Here is a 23,991-nt window from a genome sequence, read left to right as displayed (position 1 = left end):
TAAGTGTATCAAGTTAAACTCAGGTCCTCCTGACTCCAGGGCTGGCGCTCTACTCACTGCGCCACCTAGCTGCCCCGATTTACTTTAATTTTAGAGAAGAATGTTTTGTAATTAGGATTTGAATAATTTTTTTTGGACAGATGCTTTGAAATTGAAATTTCCACAGAAATCTTGTTAATGATTTCTAGTCAATTAGTAAATTCTTTCTTTATAAGTAGCAAAAAAGAAAGACAGAAATTCCAGAAATGTTGTTTGATGATTTCAGTTGGGTCCAACTCTTTGTGGCCCCGTTTGGGGTTTTCTTGGCCAAGATACTAGAGCAGTTTGCCATTTCCTTTTCCAGCTCATTTTCCAGATGAAGAAACTGAGGCAAACAAGGCAGGGTTAAGTGACTTGCCCAGGGTCATACAGTTAGTATCTGAGGTCAGATCTAAACACACCATCTAGCTGCCCCAGAAATGTATACTCCTGTAAATATAAGTCCTGTAAATATAATTATAGGTGAATCAAATTAAAATAACTAAGTTTGACTGTAGTGGTCAGGCCTGCCTCTCTCCTATAGCCTCCAAGGCTAAGGAGTAGCTTCCTTCCATCAGCTCTTTATCCCAGTTCTAGGGAAATTCCAGTTTTAGGGACCCCCAGGTCTCCATTTCTTTGCCCTGAAGCAGGTATGAGTTAATAATCTAGTCCTCTAGAGCCATTTTGAATTTCTCTTTCTTGCCACCCATTAGGGTAGAGTGTGGGATCCACCCTATTGGCTCTTCTCCCCATGGATGATATATTGGCTGGAATGGAGCAGTCTGGGGCAAGGGTGTCTTTGACAAGAGGCTGTAGGGGCAGGGGATACTCACCCTTATATAGTTGGCATTGATGTATGAGTTCAGGGGGTCATCTTGGTCTGGTGAGGTAAGGCATACCCTGCTGTGGGGGTCTAGGAAAGAAACAGGGGAAGTCATTGGCTCATTCCTTCCTCTGCAGGGTTTGCAGGCTATTCCCCAACCACTCAGGTGCCTTCTTACTTAGAACAGGGACACTTGAACCTTAGCACTCAATGATAGGAGGACAGCCTTGCCTGTTGAGGAGGAGACAAATGTTCTCTCAAAGTCCCCTGAGATCCTGGGGGCACTGAAGGGCCAAAAGCAACTCAGAGGTACAGGGTGGTGGGAATGGAGATCATGCATTAACAGGGGGAAGGGGAGATTTCAAGTGATGGATGAGTTGGACTTCGAGTTTATTGATACTTTTCCATTTTACCTTTCTATTCCAGTACTGACCTTGCCTGCTTGAAATCTCGGCTTCTGTGCTAGGATCCTATGAATACCCTAGCCCCTTAGATTTGGATGCTCCAGAAAAACCCCAATTTTTACTCTTGGTGGCTTTTGGCTTTTGCTTTCTTGTGTCTTGATCTGACTCTCAAGAGGGGATTGCATTCAGCTTTTATGATTGTTCTAATCACTGACCCTGTTAACACTCTCCAAATCCGCTAGGGTAAGATAACATTACCTAGCTCCCTAAACAAACTGTCCTGGTGGACAATGTTGAAAACACTGCCTGCATGTGCTTGGAGTCCTTTGAGGACTCCAGAAGGAACAAGGAACCATGGGAGATTATGCCTATTCATTCCAGACCCAAAGTCAGAAGTTGGTGGATCAGTTTTTGGCATACTTTGTCATTCCAATCCCAAAAAAATAAGCCTGGATGAGAGAGCCATCAACTTGTCTCTGCACTTATCCAACAATATGTGAGCGCTGAATTCTGCTTTAATGGCTGAAGTTGCTCTCATCAAATACCAGATTTGTAACTAACAAGGGGCAAGTGGTACTTTGCCTTAAGGTAATAATATCTTGGAAGGAATGTGCTTTCTTTTCACCACAACTATCAACCCGTGACTTCTCTAATTTTGTGGTACAATCATCTCTGACCACCCTGCCAAGATTCTGTCCTTGTGGTGGCCACTGAAGTGTTCTCCTCTATCCCTCCAAGGAGAAAAGGATCCCCCACCTCATTTCTTGAAGTGACAAATCCAAGGTAGAGCCACTGTATCACCAGATCTTCCCTTTCCCTCTACCTCTCCAGTCAGATACTCCATAGTATGGCCATATATCCCACACTCTGGATTTTTCTGTCATCTTTCTGTTCCATGTAGGCAGAATTGTATCACTGTACCCTATCCCTTCACCCATTTCTGGCTCAACCAATTTGTTCCAGGAGCAGATATAGCTGGTTACAGTTCTACTTAGAACTCACCCAAATCACATTTGGGGAATCTCTTGGATGACAGGAGGAACTGGTACAAGTTGTGGGGTACTGTCTGGCTTGCCCATGTTATTCAAGCATAGCATTTCACTCAGGCATAAAGTCATCTATACTAGACTGTCAGTGACTGTAGGGAAGGAGGTGGGGAGGTGGTGAAAGTCTCTTTGTTCCCCAAGTCAATGGATCCCTACATCTTGTCCTATGGCCCACCCATTCCTGGCCTTCAGGATTAACCTGCCATAATCCCTGTAAATCTTGGGTCTTGGTAATGGCAGAATAATGAGCTTCTTAGAACTTCATGGATCTGGTCCCAGTCCACAGAAAGCAGGCATCCCAGGAATAGCACAACACTGTAATGACAGCTGATATAGCCAATGGGCATCCACTTCATTCTGGACCAGTGCCTAAGAAGACCAAGCCATGTTGGGTGTGGGAAAACAGTGCAAGGTACTCACCCTGAATATAATCTGATCTTTTTTTTTTACTAGTAACACCAGGGATTGGTTGGCTGTCCTGGTAAATATAACCATCATAGGACCTGTGGAAAGTCACTTTCTACCTTTGTACTTCTGACTATATGGTCCAGAACGGATGCATACTGCATCTCACCATGGCACTGAATTAGACTCTGAGTAAAAGTTTTCTTCCTGGGACTAGTATGTTTAGCACAATGGGGCCAGAGAAGTCACACCTGTACAGGCCACATGATAATGTGAGCCACCTCCCTCTAGAAGCCTCAGTCCTACCCTGATCTGCTTACTGACCAGGACAAGTACTGGGACCCTATGGTAGTTCTTGGAGAAAAATTGAAAGAGGGGTTCGTCTAGTCCTTCATCTCTTTAAGCTGAGTCAGACAGCATCTGCTTAAGAGAAATGTGGTGAAAGATGGCTGCTGTAACCAGAGAATCCTGTTCCACATCACCATCTAGGAATGGTTCTCTATACCCTGCCTAATAGAACAGATGGCTAAGGCACCAATATTCAACAAAATGAGATTTCTGGAGACAACCAGTTCTGGATACATAAGGGTGGTGAAAAAGGTCTTCCAGATCCAGGATGGCTTATATGAATACCAGGTGAAGTTGTTTGGTTTGTACAAGGCCCTGTGGTATTTCAGAGATCTACAGATTTAATATCGCATAACTGGGCCAAGGAGTTGCAGGTTACCTGGGTGATGTCCTCATGTATTCACAGGAACTTGCCCAATACACCAATCTAGTTTTAAACTTATTTCAGGGTTAATGCCAGCACCAGTGAGTTGCCCAACCAGAGAAATGTTAGTTTGAGGAGGAAGGCTGAATTCCTTGGGTAAATAATAGGCTGACAAGGAATATACATACACACACACACACACACACACATACACACACACACACATATTCAAGGTGGTGATACTCTAGTAGGGGACCTCTGACTCTATGAAAATCTGACACCAGTTCCTTAGCTTATCATTTTATCCCCATATTTTCTACTCTGATGGCACCTCTAACCAATCTGCTAAAGTACCCAAAGGCTTTCTGGGCATGTAACATACACCCACAGACCTTTAGACCCAGTTCACCTATCTCTTTCTTGATATTGCTGGGTCCCCAGAAATAGCTCATTGTAGAAAAGGATGCATACAGTGTCACTGTGGGTGCTGTCTCTTCTGCACGCTGCTCAATGCAGAAGAAAACCAAATACTGAGAAAGAGCTATTTATTATACAGTAAAACCTACACCAGGGGCTTTGAGGGACCATCTTGAGTGGAGAATCATTCTCCATCATCATCTACACCAACTCTAAGAACCAACTTTCAAATTGCCCAGATACTCAACCAACACAACATCTGTTGGGCATTACTTTTCAATAGGTGAAAGTTTACCATCACATATTCCCAGATGTTGCAATCTATCAGTGAATGTACCATTGTGAAAGCCCAAATGTGGGCACCCAATGGATTAGTCATCCTGGTAGAGATGATAAACTTTGTCATAAAGGACTCACCTCAATTTCTTCTCCCTTTCCTATCCATACTTTGTCCAACATCACGGATGGGCAGTAAGAATTCATTGTCCAAGAGATCCTAGACTTTTGGGGGTGATGGCTGCCTCCGGTACTGAGGGGACAGGCCAGGTATATACTCTACATGTGCCAGATCTGTTAAAGGCCTTCTGTGAATGCTATCTTACCAAGCCACCCTTCCAGATGTGAGGTGATGTTTAAGGAAGGAGGGATGGTATTTGGTTCCAAAGCTCCTCTGACATTGTAGGGTGAAGTAGGGCCTTAACCTATACATAATAAAAAAAAAAACCAGAACTTCGAGGGCTCAGAATCGAGCACACAGTATGATGACTGACATTTATGTGGCTTCTCCTCTGATGTGGGACTCAACTTCTTGCCTTAAAATCTCTGATCCTGTATCCAGCTACTGCTTTCATCTTAGCCCCTTCGGTTTAGTGCCTCAGAGGAACCCTGGTCTGGTCTTTGGTTTATACTTACATAGATCTCAAGGCAACTTCATTCATCTTTCCCCAGAATAGTGATGATGGTAATACTGTTTGTATGAATATCTTACATATATATGATACAATATCTCATTTGGTCCTCATAATAGCTCTGTGAGGCAGATGAGATTATTACCGCAATTTTATAGATGAAGAAACAGGCTCAGATGAGTCAGGTGTGTTGCCCAGGGTCACATAGCTAGGAAGTATCTAAGATGGGATTTGAACTTCTAGACTCCAAATTTGGGACTCTAGCCACGATACCACGCTATCTGCAGCTCCAATAATTTTTTAAAATATGTTAGCCACACTCTCACCTCCCTTGCTACACCCTACAGGGGATATAACATCACAGCAGGTGTGTGCTTCTTCTATCTGATGTGCCATAGGCAATCTTGCCTCCCCCTAATCCCTACTCTGCTACTCATTCCCCTTCTGCTCTGCATCAAGGGGTCCCAAGACGGGAGAAAGGCAAAGACCACAGGGCCTCTTACTCTCCAATCCCCCCAGCCCCTAGTTTCATTCTCTTCTCTGGATACTATTCCTGTCAGGTTTTGAGAGTCCATGGAGGACCTAGGTTCAGAGGCGGAGGGTTAACAGAGGGGAAGGAAGCCTTCTAGCCTTGAACAATTGTCTGCTCAGTCAACAGTCAGTGAACAAGTACATATCAAATGTTTACTTTGTGCCAGGGACTGTGCTAAGTCCTGTGGATACAAAGAAAGGTAAATATGTAATCTCTGCCCTTCCATTTTACAGAAGCAAGATATCCCAATAAATAAAATATTTTTTAAAAGCCCAGATTGAACATTAAGTTATTCACTCTACCTACTGCTTGCTTTAGAATCTAGAGATTGATTTGAGAGTTTAAGAGTTAAAATTCAGGTCTTAAATAAACATTGGCACCTTGGTTCTTTGTACGAGGTCATGATGCCCTGTACAGAGGAGAATTCTTCAGATTTCTAACCAAGGTCATGAAGAGTAGATTCCTATCTCAGCTTTGGGGCAAGTCAGCTTCTCTTTTTCCTCCTTTCTCTCTTTCTCTCTTTTATTTCATCAATCAATTATAGTGCTCTAAGATTCTAAAGTGTGGATATGGAAATAGAGGAAACATAACTTTCTCTGCCTGTATTTTCTCTGACGTTCAGGGTGCTGACTTTTCCCCTGAACTAATATCTAATTAAAGAAGATTGTTGACCCCTAAAAAGCTAACTTTCCTAGTAAAGGAGATTAAAGAACCTGTGCTAGAAGGCCATCCTGGATATGCTGGAGTGCTTGCTCTTACAGCCTGCCAACCAATCACCATCATAGAGCCTCTGAAATGTGAGGAAACATCTCTAGTTCCCTTCTGAGATGGAGCTTTTCCTGTACAAAAGGGGAAAGCTGGGAAGGCATGTTTTACAGAGCTGCTCCACTATCACCCCGATTTGGATGCCGACTTGGGGGACCTCAAGAACTTCCTTTAATCAATCTCATCTAGAGACAAAGATCTTGTGTCTGTTTTCTCCTTTGGTGTGTGCTCGTTTGGAGAGGCCTTTGCCACCGAATATAAGGACTGCAATGGGTAGGAAAAAGTGATAAAGTCCATGTCTTATTTTAAAACCCTGAGAACTCACAGAAATAACCCTAATCCAAATGCTGTAGTTAGTGGCCCTAATTTCCATGGCCAGGATAAACCCCTGGGTAGAATAAATGGGTGAATTTCTGGGATCATAAGAACATTGGATATATTGCTAGAAGAGGTCTTAGAGAACACACAGGTCAGGCTCCTCCTTTTACAGATGAGGAAACCAAGGTCTGGCAGGATTACACAAGGCCACACAGCCAGTAAGTAACAAAGGCAGAATTCAAACCCAGTCCCTCTGACTCCAAATCCAGGGCTTTTCATTTTTTTCCAGGAAGGTACTCTAATGACACAGTGGTTAGAGGAGCTGGGTTCAAATCCAAACCCTGATGCTTGCTACTTTATGTGACTTTAGGCAAGTCACTTAACTACCATGGGTCTTAGTTTCCTCAACTGTAAAATAAGGGGAGGTAGTAGATCAGATGACCTCTGAATTCCTTTTTGCTCTAAATGTATCAACTTATGAAATATCTACATTTAGACAATATTTTTCCTACCCTTGTGCACACATGTGGAATGTATATACAGATTATACTCAAAGGAATTATGCAGACACAAAAATGTACAAGTGCATTCATACATATACACACGACTCACTATATGTGTGTGTACACACACACACACACACACACACACACACACATACACAAGTATATTATGAAGGGCAGAGGGGATAGAAGCTCTCATTCTAGAACACCTGAGTTGAAATTCAGCCTCAGACTGTACTAACTGTATGCTCCTTGGCATGTCATTTAGCCTCTATCTGCCTCAATTTCCCCAAATATAAAATGGGGAGATGAAAAGAGGGATATGGGGAAATTAAAGATATACATTTAAACACTAATTTTTAAATGGAGTGTTTACACAGATTGTACACACCCACATTATATAAACACACAAAACATATACAAATGTATCCACATGCACAATATATCAAACACTATATAGCACATAACAACACAGTTTCACCCATATTATATACGTATATATATTTACTACTCACATGGTATATACACACTATCCATATACATATATACACTCATGTGGATAGACAGACAGACAGACATAGTGGGTAGAAGGCTGGGCCTGGAATCAAAAAGACTTGTATTCAAATCCTCAGACACTTATTAGCTGTGTGACTCTGGGCACATCACTTAACCTTTATATGACTCAGTTTCCTCAACTGTAAAATGGGGATAATAATAGCGCCTGCCTCACAGGGTTGTGGGGAGGATCAAGTAAAGGGATATTTATAAAGTGATTAAAACAGGGTCTGGCACATAATAGGTTAATAAATGCTTATTTCCTTTCCTTCCCATCCCTTATCCATACAAACTCTGGTAATACTGTGTATACACATAGTATAAACACACAGTACCTACATATGATAGGCGCACAATGTTTATACATGCTATATATATGTATACATATACCCACATATTATTTATAAATATATGCACACCTATATATTTGTTATTGTTCAGTCATTTCAGTTGTGTCTGACTTTCCATGACCCAGTTTGGGATTTTCTTGGCAGAGATACTGGAGTGGTTTGCCATTTCCTCTTTCAGCTCATTTTACAGATGAGGAAACTGAGGCAAACAGGATTAAATGACTTGCCTTGGGTCACACAGCTAGTAAGTGTCTGAGGCCAGATTTTGAACTCAGGAAGATGAGTCATCCTGACTCCAGGCCGCATATGCTATCCACTGAGCCACCTAGCAGCCCCATTCCATTTTTTTAAACTGAAAACATCGAGCCCAGATTTGACTTTTTGCAGCTCCTATCCACTGCTCCAAGTCAATCAGAACAAGTTTTATCCCTCTTCCACATCCACATTCCCTTCAAACCCTTGAAGGCAGTGCTTGTTTTCTCCCCAAGTCTTTTCTTCCTCTTCAGACTAAACATCCTCTGTTCTCTTTGGCTCTGATCCCACTGGAAACACACAAATCCCATAGTTGGATCTTTCTATTACAAAGAGGAATCAGAGCTGGGGATGGGCTAGTGACAGCATGTTCATTCCCAGGTTACTCACTGTAATCGGAACAGTTAAACATTGTTTTTATGGTCTGTTCACTGGAACAGGAAACTAATTTTGGCATAGAGAGCTTTCTGTCACAATAGTGCTTGCTCTGACAGAAGTTTCTTTCCATCTACATGCACACACATACATATACATGCATACGTGTCTCCAGTTGCAGCATGCTTTGAATAAAGATGGTGTGTTCTTTCCATCTACATGCACACACGTACATATACATGCATACGTGTCTCCAGTTGCAGTATGCTTTGAATAAAGATGGTGTGTCTCAACCCTGGCCTTTCCTACCCTGACCATCAATTCCCTGCCAAGCCATCATGTGGTATGTGACTAGTCTCTGTAGGATACACAGGGGTCAGAAGCTCAGAGAGGAGGCAGGACAAAGTATGGGCCACATGGAAAAGTCAGTGGAGAGCACAATTTTGCTGCTATCCTCCTAATTCACAATGGGTCTGGGACCTATGGCTGCTGTGACTTACCTGGGTTATAGACAGAGCTATAAATAGGGATCATCACATGTGAAGTAAGTACCACAGATGGTGCCCAAGGCAAACAGAATGAAGCATACCCTCAGTTAAAGTGATGGGGGACACCAGGCACAAAACCACTACCAAGGAGGCTACTGTGCGGTCAGGACAAGAAGGGGAAGAAACTCACCCCAGTCTGTCATCTGGTAGTGTCCTTTATAACTAATTATTCTTGCTAATTAATTTGCTAAACTGTATTGTTTCTTCCTTCATGGAGGATTGTACATGTTGTCGGCACAACATTTGGTACTCTGTGATAAAGCCTCAGCAGCCGCGACCCAGTCATAGGTCTGGTTCTAGGCCCATATTTTCCACTGCAATATGCCCCAAGGGAAAGAGGGGTATCTCACAACTTCCCTTGTGGCCTCAGTGATGGAACAGGAGAAAAAAACAAAGAGCTTTGATTGAGGGTAGTGGCCTTTCTCAGAAAAGAAAAGCAGATCTGGGAAACAAGCAGTTAGTTAAGGAAAGGATTTCTGAAAACATGATTTATAATGAGTTATTATGAGTTAAGACACAAGAATGATGAACTCTTGCTTAGGGGTGGAGTGCCTGTAAGGAGGGAATCATGGTAAAGAACATTTGGGTAAAGGTTCAATGGAAGAAGAAATAGCAACCTTATGGTGGAACCGCCCAGTCATAAGAAGGAAATGGATGAAAAGTTTCAAAACCAGATCACAAAATAACAATGTTATGGTAGAGCTGTCTAGTCAAAAGAAGGAAATGGATGAAAAAGCCCAGTGTCTTAATACAGTAGTAATAGGTGAATTCAAATATTCAGAGATCTGCTAGGGTTCTTTCTCTCTGCCCAAAGCAAAGCATGTCTCATGTTATTCGTATGGATAAGACAAAGAGATGTAGGCCGGATGATGAGCGGGTATGGAACTGGTTGAACGGACAGATGCAAAGAGATATCATTAGTGGATCAATGTCACTCTGAAGTTATGTCTCTGGCTTAGCCCTGTGCTCTTCAACATTTTTATCAGTGACTTGGATGAAGTATGTTGGGTTAAATATGTAGATGGTATGAAGATGGGAGGAAGTGCTAAAGTGTTCATTGGATAAGTCAAGATCCGAAATGGATGGGGAACCTGCTGACCTCGAGGACACATGTGGCCCTCTAGGTCCTCAAGTGCAGCCCTCTGGTTAAATCCAAACTTCCCAGAACAAACACCCTTAATACAAGGATTTGTTCCGTAAAACTTGGACTCAGTCAAAAGGCAGCACCTAAGGACCTAGAAGGCCACATGTTGCCTAGAGGCCTGAAGGTTCCCCAATCCTGCTAGGCCAATGGGCTAAAAGGAAGGCAAAAGAAAGTCCTTGCCTTTGAGATGCTCACAGTCTAAGATAGAGAGAACGTGTACTATGTGCAAAGAAGCTATGTACAGACTGACTTGTATAAATGCAAAGTCCCACATGCAGGTTTTAAAAAACCGGATATGTTCAAGATGGAAAATGTACAGCTAGGCGACTGAAAAAGATCTGAGGTTTGTCTTGTACTGTAGGCCCAATATGAATCAATATTGTCTCCAGGTTTCCCTGGCATCTCTCATGTCCCAGTTTGATTCCCACCTTCTACAAGAAGCCTTTCCTGATTCCCCTTTATGCTAATGCTTTCCTTTGGTTGATTTTTTCCAGTTTATGTAGTCTATGCCTGGTTTATACATAGTTGTTTGCATGTCATCTCTCCCATTAGACAGTGAGCTTCCCAAGAGCAGGGATTGCTATTCCCCCCTTTCTTTGTATCCTGGGAGCTTGTCACAGTGCCTTAGGGCACACAGTAGGTGCATAATAAATGCTCATTAATTTGGTGTGACAGAATGCAAAACAGGGTACTGGATCTTAGGCTGTATTGAAAGGCAGTATCCAGAGTAAGGGAACGGATGGTCATACTGTACTCTGGCCTGGTTCGATCATGTCTGGGTTACTGTGTTCAGTCCTGAATGCCATATTTTAGGAAGGACATTAACAAGCTACAAGAGGGTGACTGGGATGAGGAGAGGTTGGTAGACCAAGCCCAAGGAGACTGGCTGAAGGGATAGGGGATGTTTAGCTTGAATAAGAAAAGAGAAGGGCATGATATCTCTTCAACTATTTGAAGTACTGTCATGGGGAAGTGGGGGCATGCTTGGTCCTAGACAGCAGAACTAGGAGCAAGAGAAACTCCCAAAAGATTAATTTTGGCTCAATGTAAGGAAAAATTTTCTCACAATTAGAGCTGCCCCGAAGTAGCATGGGCAGCCCTGGGAAGCAGTGGGCAGCCTGTTATTGGAGGTCTTCAGGGTGAGTCTGAGTGACAAGTATTCAGGGATGTTGCTGTAGGGATTAATGCTCAGTGGGGGTTGTCACAGATGACCTTTGAGACCCCTTCCAGTTCTGAGATCCTCTGATTAATTCATCCTAACCTTAATTGGGGCTCTGTTTAAATGAAACCACCTAGAGACACTCGTAACCATAGCAACCACAAGTTGATATTTTAAAAGTTAAAAATAAGTCATGACATCTTACATATTGGTAGAAATGATGAGGAACAACCCTCCCCTCCAAACCCCCCCCCCCAAGCCTCCTTCCTCTGCAAACTGAGGGTGACTAGTGACATGTAGATTCACATTAGACAAATTCAAACCCCTCCTGCAACCACCTCTAGGGATGAGGGTGGGGACCTGGCACATGGTGTGTTCTCTCTGATTCCAAATGGAGAATGCTGCCTTCATAGAACTTACTCAAGGTAACCCTGAAGCAGAAGGCCTGTTGGCAGAAAATAGTGGAACAAAGAACAGAATATGCAAGTCAAGAGTGTCTGGTGTCTGATCAGAGATGATCTGAGATGATCTATGGATCTAAGGAGAAGTTGGATTCTAAAGAAGACCTCTGTGCAGACAACAGCTAATAGCAACTACTAGCTGCAGTGGGTCAGTGACAGGAATCTTTCAATTAAATCATAAAACACATCCGAACAAGTAGCTGCTTCCCATAGAAGATGGGAAAGCCTGCTATAAAAATGCATCGCTCAGGGGCCCTGGCAGCAGAGTACTGGGGCAGAGAGTAGGCCTTAAGCCACAGCCCATCACAGAAGACTGGGATGTGCATTTCAGTATGCACCCAGGAGAATATGATGGGGACCTGACCAGATGACAATGACTTTGTGTGCCAAGCCAGTGCTCTGTATACACATTGGGCACAGGTTGATGAAAAGTTGAAAGGATTGGTGAAATGCCTCATTAGTCTCATTTATCAGGAGGCCTGCTTTCTTCCTGGGGCATGTATAAATGATGCGATAAAATACCTCCTGAAAGAAGTTAAATCTGATGACCAATGCCTACTTCCGGTAATCCATGAAGGAATCAATAACATCTCCAGAAAGAACCTGGAAAAGATTTTAGGAATGATTAAGTCCCGGGCAAGAAATTGTTATGTATGCATGGAACACAGGGTGTTCTCCCTGAAGGAAGAGAAAGTAGCCCTATGGGCCTTGAATTTACAGGTGACACTTTTATCATTACTGCTAATTGAAGGTATGGGATTTAGAAGAAAAATGCAGAGATGGGAAGTTAACAACTGAAAAAAAGATGGTATCTAGGAGTGGGATTTGGATATTTCACTCTCCACTACAGCCATTCCAAACCTTCTGTTCTCAAGACTCCCACAGTACCCTTTAACTTACCCTCTTTTCCATTTTTAAAAACCCCTCCCTTAGGGTCCAGCCACGCTAGCTATTGTGTTTGTTCTTTGTTCTTGAAGAGGACCATGGCATCAGGGAGATGGGGGCATGACTTGCAGTTGACTGTGATTTGAGTGAGGACTATGCAAAGTCACCAGCCTCACTTTCTCCTCCAGAGCCACCTGAGTCTAGAGGCCAGATATTCATCAGGACGACTGGAGATGGCCCAGGATGCAATGGGAGACCCCTAAAGTCTTTTCAGGTTCTCACTTTGACTGAGGTAACACCTATTCAGTGAATAGGCCTCTTTAAGAAGTGACTCAAGGGATGGCACCTTTAATCAAAAAAGAAAAAAATCAAACTGGTAGGGAAGACCCTCGGGGTTGCTGGCCAAAAGGAAACAGTTACTATTTACATTCACTCTGAGCTGAGAGGGCCCAAAACAGTCATTAAGTGATGCTTGGGCAGGGATCTATTATTGTCCAATCAATGAGCTCCAGAGGGAAATGGGTTTAAGGTTTGGTCTTTGGGAAAGAAATCTAGCCTGTAAACCCCAAGTTAGCTAGGCAGTTTTTGGCCATCAAAATTTATCTTTCTTTGGAGAGGACAGGCAGAGTCCCTCAGATTCCAACCATGTTAACTTTGGTCCTATATCACAGCAACTACTTTACTTGGTGCCTCTATGTCTTTTTTTTTAAGAGGCAGTTGGGCCAGGGTTATACATCTAAATAAGTATCTGGGGCTAGATTTGAACTCATCTCCTTCTGACTCGAGGGCTGGTGCTCAATCCAATGTGCCTCCTAGCTGCCCCACCTTACTCTCTTCTTACCCCCCTACACTCTAGCTTCAGCCCTTCTGAAAGTATCACTGATATCTTAACCACCAAATATAACTACCTCTTCTCAATCCTCTTCCTTCATTATTACTATGCAGCATTTGACAGTATTCCTTATACTCCCCTTTTCAATACCTTGTCCTCTCTTGGTTTTCATGACCCCACTCCCTCCTGGTTCTTCTCTTAGCTGTCAGACCAGTCTTTCTCAGTCTCCTTTGTTGAACCTTCATTCACATCATTGCCACTAAATGTGGGTGTGTACCCTAAGGTTCTATCCTGGCCCATCTTCTCTTTTCTCTTCATATTCTCTTACTTGGGAACCTCATTAACATGGGTTTGATGGAGTGCTGATGATGGACCTCTAAAAGGCCCTGGACTTTCCCATGTGACCCAAGTTCCTGGCATTCACCTGGGGCACCTGGCCCTTCTCAGTTAATAATCCTTTCAACTGCCCTTTCATTGTGGCCCACATTGTCTGCACCAGGCCCCACCCTAGACGGCTACTCCTTAACCCCATCTAGACCCCTTCTCTGTTACCTCCAGGTCTGTTACCTCCCAGTCACCCCAAGCTATTGGCCACACTACAAAAAGGCTCAGTCTCATCTACCAAATTGCTCAGATTCCTTAAGAGACTGGCTTGCTTGTCGATAGTGTCAAAAGTGTCACAATAGAGCCAGTTCTTAAAAGTCCCGCTCACTTCTGTTGGCGAACCAATAAACCTTGTCTCTGACTAAAAGAAGGCTTGAGTCGAATTCTTTTGAGGCAGGACCCTCATCTTTTGCCCTTGAATTTTGGGGTTCCAAGCACCCCTAAACTGCAACAGGCTGAATTATCATCTCTGTAGATGACTCCTCGATCTATATATCCATCCCTAGTCTCTCTCCTGAGCTCTAGTCCCACATCAACAACTACCTATTGGATATTTTAAACTGGATGTCCTATAGGCATTTCAAACTCGCCGTCTCCAAAACAGAACTCATTATCTTTCCTCCCAAACCCACCACTCTTCTTCCTTATTATTATCCTTCTTCTCTATGAATTTCCCTGTTATTGTCAACGGCACTGTAATCCTTCCAGCCACTCAGGGTGAACCAATCTTAGTTCAATGCTGACTTCTCACTTTCATACTCACTTTCAACCTACATATACCATCTCTTGCCATATCTTATCATTTCTATCTCCTTTATCTCTCCCCTATGTCCTATTTTCTCTACTCACACAGTTACTCCACTGGCACAATACTCATCACCTCTTACCTGGACTATTGCAATAGACTCCTTTTGATCTCTCTGCCTAAATCCTCTTCCCACTCCAACCTGTAACTTCACATAGCCACCAGTCTGGTTATATTACCTCCCCTACTCAATAAACTTCAGTAGCTTTATAGTGATCAAATATAAACTCCTTGAGTGGTTACTTCATGGCTGCTTCATACTTTTCCAGTCTTCTTACACAGTATTCCCCTCCTCAATCCAGCTCTATGGTTCTGCTCAATGTGCCGCATACAGTACCTTTTGCTCCTTTTCCTATCACCATGCCTTTGCGCTAGCAGTTCCTCTTGCCTGGAATGCCCTCCCTCCTCAACTCCCTCTCTTGGAATCCCTAGCTTTCCTCAAAGCTCAGCTGGACTGCAATCTTTTAGACCTTTTCTTACAGTTGCTAGTACTTCCCCCTACAAAACTGCCTAGTGTACATTAAAGTGTGTCCCACTCAGATTGCATTTTTTTTTTACACCTTGGAAAGGTTAAGAATTTTTCAGATCTGTGTAGATCTGCTTTCATCTTGGAGGGGATAGAAACTACATGTGTGATTTCACTGATGGAGGGGACCTCTGGATGAGGAAGCCTCTCTAATAATGTAGGTCAGTACCTTCTTTCCTACTTACGGCCTTAAGAGCTGCCTGGAACGTTCAGAAAGGGGAAATGATTTGCTCAGGGTCACACGACCAGTATGTATCAGGGCAGAACTTGAATCCAGATCTTCTGGTCTCTAAGACTAGTTCAGTATCCACTAAGATGCACCTACTAAAGGGTATGAGGCTTTAAGGAGTCATATGCATATAAAAGGCCAGGAAAGGAGATGGGTGTTTGTAGGGTTAATGGAATATGACGATCTTCCCTATCCACTAATAGGCCTATGTGACCATATGTCCCTTTTTCCTCCTTGGAACAGGGGCCGTATTCCCAGGTTTAGAGGTACAGAGTTTTTTCATCTCACCAATCATGGATGTTTTGTTCCTTTGAACTCTGGCCCAGTTCATAGTTCACAGTTCATACATCCTGAGTGCAGTCACATAGAGCCAGCTACCCACATGGGCTTTCATGCCTTTCTGCGTTAAGCCAATACTATATACATACATACACATACATATATTGATAATAATTTAATATCAATTTAATAACCTCAATAAGAGCCAGAGCTTGAATTAACTAACCAGAAGAAGAGACTGGACTTAACAGCCTCTGTTCTCTGAGCAAACTCAGAGAATACTTCTTATGTCAACATGCCCAGATGGGGCTGACTTAAGAGCATTCTTTCCTCTCTCTATGGCCATTAAGGATGAGACCCTTAACCCGAGACACTATCTTCAACAATGGCACTTTTTCTTATCTTAATATTTTATAGACATATACTATGTTATGGTATGTTAATGGTAAAGAAAATGCAGATGTCCTGGATTGTAATTTCAATTGACACTTTGTCAACTCTCTTATCTTATTGTATCTAAAACCTATCCAATTAAGAAATTCCTTTCTCATACTATGATTAAACATATGTGGAAATGATGAATTTGAGTGATGTAACCACCCTGAATTGGAATGGTTCTAAAATGTATTTAAGCCTTCTCATTCTTTTGTTTAGACAGTCAGATTTCATCTGGCTCCGTACATGTATGTATGCTGCTAGCTTTAAGGGAATAAACAGTGTGAATTTACATATCACCTAGTTTGTTTGCCTCCTTTAACCAAACTTTTAGGTCAACTATATATATATATATATATGTGTGTGTGTGTATACACACACACACACACACACACACACACATATACGCATATATACACACGTATAAATAAATAAATGGATACATATGTATGTGTACATACACATACATACATACATATGCACACACACATATGCACATCCTGGAAGATCGATGGGCAGGGAGGACTCAGTAGGGGCGGAACTACTAGGGCCAGGAACTCTAGGAGGGGGGCCTTGCCCATGGGAAGGACACTTAGCTTAAGACCTAAGTAGCTGTTATCAAGGAGCCTCCAGGCTGTGAACCTAGATGGTAGTGCTCCCTGGGTTGGTAATGAGTGTAAATATTTTTGGAACCCTGTTGAGCTTTGCTTTTCTGTATTTCCATAGTGATGTTTTGTCTTGTCCTAGTGTACAGAATAAATGTTATACTGGTTTAGTTTTGAGTGAAGAGTGCTTATTATACCTTGTGATTCGATCCTTAAAATATATATACATATTTATAGCAGCTGCTCATGTTGCATTGGCAATACAGTGTTCAGTAGAAATAATGAACTAGCTCCGGAGAATGGTTACCTTTTGCCTAGTTACCGTTTCCCTACCTACTCATTTTCATGGACCCACAGGAGGCAGTTTAAAAGAAACCAGGAGAATCCTGAACCTCAGAGGTATTTGGTGATTTGTGGGCATATGATCGCTGCCTGGTTATGGCTTTCAGAGATAAAGGCTGGGAAATATACTGGATAGTTACCACAAGTTAGTGAGATTTTACACTGAGGAGACCCAGCCTGGTACCAGAAAGAAAAGGAGAGGGTAGAGCTTAAAGGGCATTAGCTTGTAGGATGATCCTATTCTTCTAAATCCTTCGTGGGAGGCCTCTCCAGGGAGCAGACCTGGGGACGTTTCTGCCACGCCTAAGGTCTCTGCTCCTTCCCAAAGAACACAGTAGTACTTCAGCTAAGGAACACAGCTAAGCCTATACCAGAGGCAGTGGAGACCAAAGAGGCCCACTGAGGCTGATTCAAGTGAGTCTGAACAGAAGGCAGACTCAAAGGGGAACTCAGTTCTTTACCAGACACATGGAAGAGGTACAGTGTTGGAGAGGGTGAAGAGTGAGGCTATTTGGGCCAAGCATAAGGAGGGTCAGACCAAAACTTTGTGACTGAAACTCAAGGACTATAGACCCTAAAGTGGTAATTCTTTATCTCCTTTCTCCCCTAAGATGTCCACGAGGAAATTTGAAGCCATTCCCTCTGGGTTTTGGGGAAGAGTCTTTTTCCTTTATGTGATTTAAACTTTTATTTTGCCTTTACAAATAGAATTAGCCACAGGTTTTTGTTAGTCTGGGTGTATTTATAGGTAATTTAGTTGGGAGGGGCAATGGGGGCGGGGCATGGGAAGCAGTTTTAATGGAGCACTACCTCTGACTCGGGGCTCAGAGGTTTAAAAGCAAAACAAAACAAAACAAAACATGGGAGAGAGTATGGGTCTTGATAGAACTTCCTAGAGCCAAAAAATTGTTTATATTGGGAAACCCACCAGAGCCATAAGTCAATAGCAGGGGGTGGGGGACAGCCAAAATGGATTGAAGAATCTTGTTCACTATCCCACCTCACCACTGCTATATACAAAATACAATATTTATTTACTTATTTTTGCGCATTATCATTTGTCCCCAATAGCATGTAAGTTCCCAGAGGGCAGGGATTGCTTTGTTTTTGTCTTTGTACTCCCAGTGCTTGGTAAACAGTTGGTACTTAATAAATGCTTTTTGCTTGACTGATTGGCTTATATTACAGTATGGTGATTTCAGAAGTAACTAAAGAGCAGACCCAAAGAACTGGGGTTGATGGAGTGATGTTCAGCTCTAAGAATGTCTCTATGGGAGGCATTAAACACATTTCTTTGGCCCTGTTCTCTTCAACATTTTTATCCATTGGGCATGAAATAAAAGATCTCTTCAACATTTTTATCCATTGGACATGAAATAAAAGATGGCACCCTCATCACATTTGTAGATGACACAAAGGTTGGATGGCTAACTAAAAGGTTGGATGACCAACCTGGAATCCTGAAAGATCTCTACAGGCTAGAAGGAGATTAGAAAGAAGGGTCAGACATAATAGCATGAAATTTCACAGCATTATACATATAATTTGGAGGCAGAAAGGGTGCTAGAGATCATTTAGTCCGATCCTATCATTTCATAGATGAAGAAATTAAAGCCCAGAGAAATTCAGTGACTTGCCCAAGTTTACAGAAGTAGGAAGAAGAGGGGGAATTTGAACCAACGTCCCATGGTTCAGTATACCACATCCCATAGAGATAAATGTGAAGTCCTACATTTAGGTTCCAAAATAATCAATTCCATAAGCAGAAGATGAGCTAGAAACAGAACTGAAGTTCTTAGGGACTTCAAGCTCAGTATGAGTCAATAGGGTGATGAGGCAGTCCAAATAGGTTAATGTGATTTTTTTTTTTTTTGTTTTTTTGGTTCAGGTTTGGACATGTGATTTTGTTGGTAAGATGGCTCCCTCTACCAACACAGGTCTGCAATTGCTCTGCAACTTTTCTAGACTTAGTTGCCAGGGGACACTGAATGTTTAAATGACCTGGGGTTACAAAACCAGTATGCTTCAAGGGGAAACTTGAACCCAGGCCTTCCCAATCCTGAGGCTAGCTCTCTATTACTATGCCATGCTTAGAATTCAGAATACCATTCCCTGCCTTGCTTAGACTACATCTGGGAAGTGTGTTCAGTTCTTAGCATCATAATTTAGGCAGGTACACATCCAGAGGGTCAGGATGGTGATTGGAGTAGAAATCTGCCAAAGATTTACAGAAGGGACTGAAGAGGTTTACTCTGGAGAAGGGAAGACTTTGGAAGGCTATGATAGCAGTATGGTACCTGACTTCAGTGATTTGAGGAACTGTCATACAGATGACTAGTTCAACTTGTTTCGCTTGACCCCGAGGGTAGAAGAAGACCAGTGGGTGGCAGTCACTGAGAGGCATATTTTGGTTCCATGTCAGGAACCAAACAATTCTTAACAATTACAGCTGTCCAAAAGTGGTATGGGCTGCCTCAGACACAGTGACTTCCCTGCCACTGGAGATTTCCAAGCAACCAGATGGGCCTTCAGGACACAAAGAAAATACAGGGACTAGAAAACACTTGTTTTCACTTGTTGGGTATATTGTCACAGTGTTTATTGCTAAGGCATAGGCCAGACTAAATGACTTCTAAGGTCACTTCCAACTCTGGGATTCTCTGATTTTATTTTGTTTAGCTTTGGCTCTTTCCTGGGAGAAGGAGGTAGGGATGGAGGATGTCTATTTTTCATTCTGGGGATCATGGAAATTACCCCTTCAGGATGTTTCCCTGGGGCTATGGGGGACTCAGTAATGGTCCACAGACATTATTAGTAAGTCTTAAGTCTCAAATGTGACTCCTCAACAGCTGTCATTGTCTTTGGTTCCTGCCAGATGTTCTTTTTCCCAGGAAATGATGGCCTCAAGGTAGGGAACCTTGGGACCTAGGAAGATCACAGGATCATAGATCTAGAGTGGGAAGGGACTCCCATGTAGATCATGTAATCCAACCTCTTCATTCTATTGATGAAGCCATTGAGGTCCAGGGAAGTTAAAGGATTTATCCAAGGTCATGGGGTAGGAAGTATCAGAAGCACAATTTGAACCCACATCCTTTGACTCCAAAGCCAGTATTCTTTCCAGTGTACCTTGCTGTCTGTCTAGCCAGAAGGGTCTTATGAACATGAGGAAAAGATTGGGAGGAGAAAACCCAAGATCTCCTATTCTTGTTCCTTCACCAGCCCTTAGCATAGCAAAGCCAACTAGGATAATTTTTCTTTGGTATGACCATAGATTAGATCTGGAAGAAATCTCAGCATTCCAGCAAGTCTAACCTCCTCATTTTACAGAGGAGGAAACTGAGCCTAGAGAGGTTAACTGATTTGCCTATGGATAGATGCACGGATAATAATTATCTAAAGCAGGATTTGAGCTGAGGTCTTCCTAACGCCAAGTCCAGCAGTCTATGTCTTCACTTTCTCTCTTCTCAACCCCTTACAATCTAGCTTCTGACTTTATCATTCTACCCAAACTGCTCTCTCCACAGTTACTAATGGTCTTATAACTGCCCAATCCAATGGCCTTTTCTCATTGCTCATTCTCCTTGACCTCTCTGTAACCTTTGACACTGTTGGTCACTCTTCTCTCTGATACTCTTTTCTTTCCTGGTTCTCCTCCTACCTTATCTGACCACCTCTCTTCTGTCCCCTTTGCTGGATCCTCTTCAGATCATACCCTCTAACCATAGGTGCCCCTCAGGGTTCTATCCTTCACAGGGTTCTCTTCTCTACTTGGTGATCTCATCAGCTCCCAAGGATAGTTACCGTCTCTATGCCGATGATTCTCAAATCTACCTTTCCTGCCCCCAATCTCTCTGCTGACCTCCACACTTGCATCTCCAACTGCCTTTCAGACATCTCAATCTAGATGTCCAGCAGACATCTCAAGCTTCATTTGTCTAAAACAGAATTCATTAACTTTTCCCCTATACCCCCTGACTTTCCTTCTTTCCCTACTACTGTAGAGGGCAACACCATCCTTCCAGTCCCTCAGACTCCCAGCCTGGGAGTCATCCTGGACTATCTCTCACCTCCCCCAATCAATCTGCTGCCAAAGCTTGCTGTTTACCTTTTCAACGTCTTTCAAAATCCCCCTACCCCATTCCTTTGACACTGCCACCCCCCTGGTCCATTCCCTCATAACCTCATGCATGGACTACTGCAATAGCTTGCTGGTGGGTCTGCCTGCCTCAAGTTTCTCCCCACTCTCTATGGCCACTAATAAAATGATTTTCCTAAAGTGCAAGTCCAATCATGTCACCTCCCTACTTAATAAACTCCAGTGGCTCTCTCTTCCCTCTAGGAGCAAATACAAAATGTTCTCTTTGGCATTCAAAGCTCTTCATAATCTAGTCCCCTCCTACCTTTTCAACCTTCCTACACCTTACTCCTCACCAAGTAGTCTTTGATCCAGTGACATTGGCCTCCTGGCTATTCCACAAACAAGGCACTTCATCTCTCACTCCAGGCATTTTCTTGTCTGTCCCCCCTGCCTGAAATGTTCTTCCTCTTCTATTCCAACTACTGACTTCCCTGGCTTCCTTTAAGTCCCAACTAAAATCCCACCTTCTGAAATCCCCCAACCCCTCTCAATTCCAGTGCTTTCCCTCTTAATAATTTCCTGTATATGGTTAGTTTTGCATATATTTGCTTGCATGTTGTCTCCCTGTTAGATTGTAAACGCCTCGAGGGCAGGGACTGTCTTTTGCCTCTTTTTGTATCCCAAGTGCTCAGCACATAGCACGTTAAGCACTTGCTTAATAAATGTTTACTGATTGATACATTGTACCACCTCACTGTTGTGGGACTCCTAGGCTTTTCTCTGTTTAGAGAGAAACATAGTGACCAATGGAGGCAGGCCTTCAGGTTTGCAGATATGGGTACTGTGGAATATTTTATACCATTTTATATCATTTTTAATTTCAACCAGACCCAGAGCCTGAATTAATGAGTAACTGGAAGAAGATCCAGGACCTGGGCTTCTTTGTTCTCTAAAGTTTGCTCAGGAAATACGCTTACCTCTGTCAACAAGGCCAGATCAGACTGACCTAAGGACTTTCCTGCCCCTGTTAGCCATTAAAGAATGAGACCCTAACCCCAAGAAAGACGACCTCGCTTAATATTCTACAGGTATATACTATGTTATGGAATGTTAATGAGACATAGAGATGCTGGGCTGTAGTTTTAACTGACCTTTGTCAACATTCTTTACAACCCTATTCCATTAAGGGAAATCCTTGAGTTGTGGTTAAACATACATGGGGATCATAAAATTGAGTAACATGCTGAATTGTGATTGTTCTAAAAAAAATATAAAACCTGTTCATGTTTCTGTACAAGTCAGTCAGACTCTGGCTCAATCCATGATCATGTCTGTCTGCTATGTTTAAAGGGAATGAATGGATAAATAAATAAGTAATATGAATTTTTCCATCACCTAGCTCTGTTGTTTCCTTCAACCAAATTTTCAGGTTTAACAGTACTCACTGGGGAGGATGGTTTTGTAGCGATTCTTCCTCACCAGGCCAGGAATGTCATACTCTTTTGGATCCACAAAGTTCATGGGTATTTCCTGCCGGAAGAAGGGTCACATGAAAAGTTTGTAGGTACACGAATATACTGGTGATGTGGATACAAGGGTGCCCTAAGGGTTAATATTAAGGGTTGCTTTTTCAGTACCTTGTGAGGCCCTCCTGAGCCTGAGAGCGTCCTAATGTCTCTTCCTCTTATCTTGGAATACCATAAAACTTCCCCCTTATCCTGGACCACAAAATTCCTTGTCTCCCCCATCCTGGGTCATAAATTTTCCTGTCTCCCTTATCCTGTCTTTATAAAAACAAGCCCCAGTCCCTCTGTAAATTTCTAGTCTTTCTTCCGGGGCCAGTTTGCTGCTTTTGCCTCAATAAAGCTCCCAGTGGCTACAGAGAAGGTCTAAGTGAATTCTTTTACACCTGAAGCAGCAATACCAACTCTAAAATTCATTACTAGGTAGGCGTTTTAGCCTACAGGGAAAAAGCTATGTGCTGTGAGTTCCTACTACATTTTAGCTTCATTGGTCAACTTGTGTCTCTGGTCATGTTCCCGTGAGACACCCACTGCCTGTCCCTGTTACTGGTCTGGGGCTTAGGTTGGCCTCCCTCTTTTCATCCTGCTCACTGGCTAGGGCGGGGTGGGGGTGGGGGGGAGCTCCTGCTGGTCAGTGCTTCACAGCTTAGTCTCTGATCATAAATCATAAAAATCAATTGTGCTTTTGTTTCAGGGTTCTCACATGAGACCATATGTCTCTCTCTTTTTTTTTTTGGATGGGGGAAGGCAGGACAATTTGGGGTTAAGTAACTTGCCCAAGATCACAGGCTAGTAAGTGTGTCAAGGGTCTGAGGCTGCATTTGAACACAGGTCCTCCTGACTCCACGGCTGGTGCTCTATTCACTGTGCCACCTAGCTGCCCCCACATGTTTCTTAAAGGCAGGGATTCTATCTTTTCTCACTAAGACATAGTTAGTGAGGTGGCGCAGTGGATAGAGTGCTGGGCCTGGAGTCAGGAAGACCTGAGAGTGAGTCTGACCTCAGACAATGACTAGTTATAGGATTCTGGGCACTTCACTTCTGCTGGCCTCAGTTTCCTCACCGGTAAAATGGGAATAATCACAGTACCTACCTCCCAGGGTTGTTGTGAGGATCAAATGAGGGACAATGTTTGTAAAGTACTTTGCAAATGGAAAGATGAAATATGAATACTAGTTATTACTATTCTGTGTTATATGCCAGGCACTGTGTGCTTGGAGGGGAGTGTGAATCGGATTCCTGGCATAAATTTTGAATATATTATTAAAGAGGAGGATTGTGAGCATTTAGAAAGGGAAGCAATGATCCCTAAGGGCCAGCCAAGGGTTCTTTAAGAACACTCCATGTTAGACTCATCTTGTTTCCTTTTC

At 42.9% G+C, this 23,991-nt stretch overlaps 1 protein-coding gene across 1 annotated transcript in view; it reads right to left on the bottom strand.

Annotated features, from left to right (window-relative positions):
• Nucleotides 1–23,991, bottom strand: part of PTPN5 (protein tyrosine phosphatase non-receptor type 5) — a 118,069-nt gene that overhangs the window by 5,196 nt on the left and 88,882 nt on the right. The window contains exons 9-10 of the mRNA XM_036763589.1: nucleotides 22,544–22,628; nucleotides 852–931 (exon numbers count right to left, since the gene is read on the bottom strand). Of these exons, the coding sequence (XP_036619484.1) occupies nucleotides 852–931; nucleotides 22,544–22,628 (165 nt within the window). The remainder of the gene's footprint in view (nucleotides 1–851; nucleotides 932–22,543; nucleotides 22,629–23,991) is intronic.

The sequence above is a fragment of the Trichosurus vulpecula genome, chromosome 6, assembly GCF_011100635.1.
Source record: "Trichosurus vulpecula isolate mTriVul1 chromosome 6, mTriVul1.pri, whole genome shotgun sequence".
NCBI classification, from domain to species: domain Eukaryota; kingdom Metazoa; phylum Chordata; class Mammalia; order Diprotodontia; family Phalangeridae; genus Trichosurus; species Trichosurus vulpecula.
The sequence above is the reverse complement of the archived record's forward strand: the minus strand, read 5'-3'. Positions and strand labels throughout refer to the sequence as shown.